This window comes from Nicotiana tomentosiformis, chromosome 3 (assembly GCF_000390325.3).
Source record: "Nicotiana tomentosiformis chromosome 3, ASM39032v3, whole genome shotgun sequence".
NCBI lineage: Eukaryota > Viridiplantae > Streptophyta > Magnoliopsida > Solanales > Solanaceae > Nicotiana > Nicotiana tomentosiformis.
The window spans coordinates 84,678,569-84,686,176 of record NC_090814.1 but is presented as its reverse complement, the minus strand read 5'-3'; the positions used below and the strand labels follow the sequence as shown (position 1 = coordinate 84,686,176).

Genomic DNA, 7,608 nt, shown 5'->3' with positions numbered 1-7,608 from the left:
GTGAAAGAATAAATTAAAGTGATCAAATACATTAATCACATAGGCCATAGCTACCCGAACTAAAGCCTGACAAACATAATAAAAGCTAATACCATGTGAAGCATTTGCACTACGATGCCAATATTAAAATTTGCCAGTCATAAATTTCCTTGCATCCACCACCGTCTATGCCCTAAAAGCCATATCACTAATAATGGCATAAACAAGTCCTTTTCCCTTTCCTTAAAAAGAAAGTTTTTTTAATATTCTTTCAATGGAAAAATAATATATTTGTTAGGATCGAAATAATCAGGTGTCATGCGTAAGCTAGTAAAACAAACCTTGAACGACGACAAATTAGACTACAACAACAACAACAACAACAACAACTCAGTATAATTCCACTAGTGGGGTCTGGGGAGGGTAGTGTGTACGCAAACCTTACCCCTACCATGAGGTAGAGAGACTGTTTCCAATAGACCATCGGCATCCTTCCCTCCAAGAACTCCCCACCTTGCTCTTGGGGTGATTCGAACTCACAACCTCTTGGTTGGAAGTGGAGGTTGCTTACCATCGATAAATTAGACTACTAAAGAGAAATATACGAAAAGAGACACAAACATTTGATGTGGTTCGTTCAATTGACCTACGTCCACGGGCGGGCGGAGATGAACACCACTATCCAAAAGAGAATACAAGATATCAAGAGAATAAACTCACAAAGAGGCAAATACAAGTGGTAGACTAACACTTGTCCCGAAATTCTCCCCCTAAACAAGACTCTCAAACCCCTTATGGCTACATTGTGGATGCTACTAAATGAGAAGTAAGTACAAACAATATCTCACTTTATAGAAGTCCAAAATATTTTCTTCCAAGAAAAGGGACTGGCCAAATATGAGAGATTTATGTTTCCTTCTAAGAATAGGAAAATCCAATTATGGTAAATCATTTCCTTCAAGAGATAGGAAAATCAAATATGATAATAAAATCAGAACAACACCTAACAGCATTTACATTATGGCAATTTTTTTTAAAATGAAAATTACATGAAATTAAATTGCCAACAACTATTCTTTGGGTAACAAATATGGGGCTGAATTTGGGTGACCCGAATTCATAATTTCTGTGATCACAAGGTTTCTAGCCCTATTGATGGTCATGAAACACAAGTACAAATGTTCTTCTAATTCATCCAATTGCTCCACAAAGCTTGCATAATTCTTCTTCAATTGGCGCGCTACTTCCCCACTGGCTTGAAGTTGAAGTTGAACAGGATCTCCACCTCGTTCTAGCCAAAATCGAACTATGGCTTGTAAATCTTCTAATTCATCAGTTAGCCGACCCACTAGCCGGCTTATAGTATCCAAGTCTCTAATTAATATGTAGGTCCCTTTTGCAGCTATGTCAAGCTGAGCTGACCATCTTGCTAGCTTCTTAGTCGACGCGAGCTGGAATGAAGCCGCCATTACAATTGGAGTCGCTACGAGTAAAGCAAGTGCATGAGTCGCGACAATTATTGTAAGCGAGACAGTTAAAGCTACAAGAAATACGGCTGAGCCGTGTTTCAGTTTGTTCATTAGTCGCAGTCTGACTTTGGTCTTATCTCGCCTGAGCTCGAGTCGTTTTAGCAGGTGAGAACAATCGGTTTGAACGACTTGAAATCGGAGCGGTGAAGATGCAGATGAAACAAACGGGTTAAGGGAATTGCAGAATTTGGTTAACCGGCTCACAATCTTGGGCATGCGGTCCACATTTGAATATGGTGTTTTTTGGAGAGCGTCTAAGGTGAATTTAAGTGATTTATATTTGGATCGTGTAATTTCCACATTTTTTAGCAATACACTGCAGAGTAATGAGGCTTCAGCAGTCTGTGAAAAATATTCCGATAGTAGAGAGTGAGTTTGTGGGTGGGTTTGGATCAAATCCAGGATCCGAGTAACGGTGGGTTGATCCGGATCCAAAAGATGCTCCACGAAAAGCCGGTAAGAGAGAAGCCGAGCAGCTGAAGTGGAGCCGACAATTTTTGTTGGGGAAGAAATCTTTTCACCTAAAGCAAGGACACGTGTCCAGAAGTCAGCATAGGATTCGGTTCGAAAGGCATGGGCATATTCCTCTCGGAGGTCCAATTCTATGTGGGCCGGTTTCTCGATTTGGGCCTCTGCATGCAAACACAAATATTTGATTATGAGGAAAAAACATAATTGTCCAATATTTTAAAAACTTTTACAATGTCATAGCAATAGCACTTGATTAACATTTCTAGCAGTTACATATTTACATTTATAATAAAAATTCGTAACAGTTATCCTACCCATGTTCCTATATTTTAGGAAATTGCTATGTATTTAAATATTCTACTGACTTTTCCTTGTCTTTTATCTCTATTCCGAAGAATGATTTTGTCATAGATGATTTATTGATGAATGTGATTTTAATTTTTCTCTCTCTCTCTTCCAATTATGCTTCGATAAAAATGTCTACTTGGAAAAATAGTTGAAATATTGACATTATAATATTACATACAGTATGTGTAAATGGTATATGCATGCTGAATAATTATTTTATGAAGTATATAGTATTAAATTATTAGTATAAATTATAATATTTGAATATATTATACTACAAATATAAATGGCATATAAAGTTACATTGTTAGTTTTGCTTTGTATCTTTTATATTCAAAATTTATGAGGTGCTAATTATATCCTATATATACATCGCATATATTTGAATTGAAATAAATATATTTAGATCCAAATCACATGTTACATAAATCTAAAATATCGAATCCTGTAATGTAAAAATACATTATATGTATCTAGGGTACAATCACTTTATAATCCGTATAAAATATGCATAAATTTAAAAAATTTACACCGATAACACCTTCTAATTCTGAAAAATACACACAAATATTCCAATTATATGTTGTGAATATAACATGTATGGTAAAAAAAAGTCACCACCAAATGGTATTTAGAGATACAGAAATATATCAATAATACATTGTATATATAACATGCATGGTATAATTCAAATTTTATACAAGTGCATTTTTTTTCTCACCAAAAGCTTTGCGAGAAAGCTTCTGTCGTTTCTCACTCATAATTTGAATTTTGTAATGATTTTGGTGAACCTAACTATGGTCATGAAGAAAGGATGGTGGTGTCTAGAAGGAGTGGGGAGATGCATGGAGAGACTTTGATAGAATATTGAAAGCAAGTGATATGGATGAATAATAAAGAAAAAAAATAGAAATTGTTAGGGGTGATGAGAGAGAAAGTATAAATTGATCTCTTAATTTGTGGATAATTGATTTTTAAATTTGTTAGTCATTTAATGTCTAAACCTTTAATGTGCTAGACTTGTAAATGAATTTGCTATTTTATAATAAATCAAAAGTGATGTTATTTAAACAAATAATTTTAAATAAGTGACTTATTGTGTAAAAATCTCTTTGAAGGATAGCTATATAAATATTTGGTGCTGTATTTTCAAATTGAAACCGAGAAACACCATTATATAATATTATTATATTATTATAAGAAAAAAGTGATAAAAAAGAGAACGGTTATATTCAAATTATATTTTCTTAATGTGTGTGTCCAAGACAAATTGGTCACGTGGATCGGAGAGTGTACTTCACTACTAACAAAAAGTGAAAGGGTGAGCCTAACTCTACCCATAAGAGGAAAACTATGGGCCTTTGGTCCTTTAAGCCCGTTAACATTAAAGGTCCATAAGAAACCCAAATCGGATTGGATTTCCAATTCAAAATTGAACTCTTTTTCTAATAATCAAATTCTATATTTTTTTTCTTTGACCAAGTTAACAGAGAGCAAGAAGACACTATTATATACCATTTGTCCCGAGGTTAATGAAATTCAAACTATCCCATGAAAACTCCATTAGTTGAAATGTTACTTAAGTAGTGTCAAAACTTGAAGAATGAAATACTCCCTCCGTTCATTTTTACTTGACATATATACAAAAAATAGATTTTCATTTTTACTTGTCACTTTACGCATATCAAGATAAGATAATTTTTTTTTCCTATTATACTCACAAAATTTATTACTCATTTCAAATCATTTTCTCAAATCCAATAAAATATGCATTAATTAATATGAGTATCATGATAAATTATACACTTTATTTATTATTTTTTAATAGGTGTAAAAAATCAAAATGTGTAAAGTAAAAGGGAACGGTGAAAGTACATGAACAACCTCAACTAGAAACTCCATCCAATCCAATTCCAGATTAATGATTGTACTAACACAAGACACGTGCTTTTGGACGGATACTCCCAAGAGACCATAAAGTAAAAATTATCGGATGAGTTGTTGGCTACTATTCCCTTCATTTACTTTTATTTGTGACACAACCTTAATAAATAATTAATAAAATGATAATTTTAGTATATCACCGATAACTATATTATGTTGGAAAATAAATTGAAAATAATTAACAGTACTTAATAATAAGGTAAAATAAGTATAAAACGATAACTTATCTTTTGATTTTCTACACTGAACGAATAAAAATGGATTTCTTTTTTTAGTATATAGTGAAAAAAAATAAGAATGGACTGAAGGGGGTATTTTGATAGCTTTGGCACAAACTTGGGAACATGCAAAAAACGTGCTTCTCTTGTCATTGAGAATCGCAACCCTGCCTTGACCATTGGTTTTCTCTTTCTTTAGCAAAAGTCATTAATTACTATAATCGTCGTATTTTTATACTAGATATTTGCAAAGTTGTTAACGAGCTTTGTTTTCACATGGTTTTTTTTAATCTGTCAATTTTGTCTACTACACGACAAATACATGTGCGACAGATCAAACTATGAATACTGAATACATAACATCAATCAATTGCGTAGAATTGAATTCACAGACAAAGCTGGCTGAAAGAAATCAATAAAACGGAATTAAATTAACAAAAGAAACTTACCATTCCATGCAAAGTATTTTCTCAATGCTGGACGAAATTTTATCTTCATTCTCCTTCTTAGACCTTGCAATAGAAAACTCAAAGCTAAGAAGGAGTTTTTAGTTTTTACAAGTAACTATTCAAAGATGAGAGAGGAAGCAGCAGTTTATAGTAAAGAGAGATATTTAACTGTTCCAAAGAGAGAAGGAGAGAAGAGAGTACACGTTTGAGGCACCTCTTATAATTGATTAAATGGTAGCTTAAGAGATATATATGTTTTGTTTTTGCTTTGAAGACAAGAAAATATATATCTGTACGCTTAAGATGTTATTACTAGGGGACCTTGCACTGCAAGGGATTCATTGCCCACAAATCTCAACATTTTCTTTTATATATCTTAAAAGGCAACTAGTTAATTAAGCTAGAGATCGCCCCTAGAATATCAACCACACAATTATGCCCATCGAGTTTGAAGTGAATATATGTTGGACAATATTTTTAAAGGTATTTCACTCGCTTATCCCTAAAAATACATAATAATTTGTTGTAGATATGAGCTTGTAAAGAGATCTAAAAATAGTGGTTGCAACTTCAAAGGCAAGCCAAAGGGTAATCATATAATGGACGCTGATGTCACGATGATCCGTATATAGCCTGCCCTGCTGCTTTGGGGCCAAATGGATTTTATATGTACTAGGAGACACGACTATCATAATCAGATTGATTTTATCTAATTTATGTGATAGACAATATGTTTGAACCAGTACTAGGGATAAAGAATAATTAATTGCGGGACTAAATTTTAGAAGAGTTTATTTCATGTTTGATTGTAGAAAATTGCAGTATAATTAATCCTGAGATTAGTTATTTCGGGATTGTAGTATTTTTTATCCCTATGAAAAAATGGAATAACTAATCACAAGATAATTAATTATGGGATAACTTCTTTCCGATTAAACGACCCATTAGTTTCTCTAGGTTCTCCTCTCCTTTCTTTTTGGTTAATGCCCATGTTCATCTCTTAAACAATAAATTAAGATTATCTAAATTTGCACTATGTTCAAGTCTTTGGCGTTACTCATTGGTAAAACAAAGAAGTTATTAACGTTATCTTAAACAAAGAAATTCAAAATGTGCACATAAAAACATGAGATAAAAGCCAGGCGAGTCGATGGACCAATAAATTGAAATACGCACATGGCATATTGTTTTGGTTCCTTTATCTTCACTAGAATTACCTAATAAATGTCTGGTACACGGTCAAAATCGGACTCGCTTTTTGTGTGACTAATCGAGACAGGAATATGACAGGTTAAGGTTCGACCTCGAATTATATCGAACCGAGGTGCGAGGTTATACTGTTAAGTTCGAGACCCCGGGACCAAACAAAATCGAGATCAGGCGAGATCGATGAAAATTTGCCAAACCGAATAACAGAAGGACGAAATATCCGCGATCGGTTGTAGATCACGGCGAAAATCTCGGCACGTATCAAGGATGGGCCAATTAATTAGCTAATCATGAGATTTCTTACCTCATATAGAATTGTATCGAGAGTAGGACTCCCCTACTATAGAAATGGGTTTGATCATTTGTAAAACGAATTGCATAATGCAACATAAAGTAATATACTATCATTTTATAGCTTTTATCATCTTGTTACTCTGTTCATACATCAGTTGAAACATCTATTGGTTCAAGGGTGATCGAACTCGAGGGCCAAGGGTGATCGAACTCGAGGGCCAAGGCTGTTCGATTCGAGTGGTTTGCATTTATTCCTTTATCATCAATTTTAATATTAATCTATTCTCTTAATTCGTACCAAGTTGTATCACGTATCTTTAGAACCACGTATAAATTCAATTGTTATCCGATTTGAAGGGTAAACAGTTTGGCGCCTACCGTGGGGCTAAGAATAATAGTGATTACGTGGTACAAGCTTTCATAACACACACAATTTTACACTTGTTCTTTTAAGTATCTTTGATTCCAGGATCAAAATGTCAAACTCTCAGTCAGCACTGATACACGTGGACAATAATTTCGGTCACCACGACGAAAATGATAACATAGCACCAGGGAACGACGTACCTCCAGTTGGCCTCGATGGAGTTCCGGCTGTAGGTCCAATCGATGCCAGCTCGCATGTAGCCATCGATGCAAATTTGGCCGTCGATCCCGAGAGAAGCATCTGTAAGGATGTTCGATCAGTCACTCAAAGCACACATGGCAGCGAAGAGGGCAGGATCAGCCTTCGGGTGATCTTCGAAATATTGTAGGCTCAACAAGCAGCGATAGCCCAGCTCCAAAACCAGAATCACCCAACAAGCAGGATCGAGCCCGAGCCGTCCCAGGAAGTTGCCCACAGGGTCGAATCAGTTTCAAGGAAATCGAATGAGAATGAATCAGGGGCCGATCCTGCAATCATGAAGATTCTTGAAGAACTAACAAAACAAGTTGAGTCGGTGGAAAAGAAGATCGAGGCAAACGACAAGAAGGTGAAAACTTACAACTCCAAGGCTAATCAAATCTCGGGGGAACCACCAATATTGAAGGGTCTAGATTCCAAAAGGTTCGTGCAAAAACCCTTTCTCCCGAGCGCGGCTCCCAAACCGATTTTCAAGAAGTTCCGCATGCCCGAGATTCCTAAATACAATGGAACGACCGACCCGAACGAGTATGTCACCTTTT

General features: G+C 35.0%; 1 protein-coding gene across 1 annotated transcript; it reads right to left on the bottom strand.

Annotated features, from left to right (window-relative positions):
• Positions 1-970: 970 nt before the first annotated feature.
• On the bottom strand, positions 971-5,122 carry LOC104105511 (UPF0496 protein At3g49070). Its single transcript, XM_009613832.4, has 2 exons — positions 4,939-5,122; positions 971-2,140 (listed from the first exon to the last, which is right to left on the bottom strand). Exons 1-2 carry the CDS (start codon positions 4,985-4,987, stop codon positions 1,050-1,052), a joined length of 1,140 nt encoding a protein of 379 aa, XP_009612127.1. The 5' UTR covers positions 4,988-5,122; the 3' UTR covers positions 971-1,049.
• Positions 5,123-7,608: the final 2,486 nt, after the last annotated feature.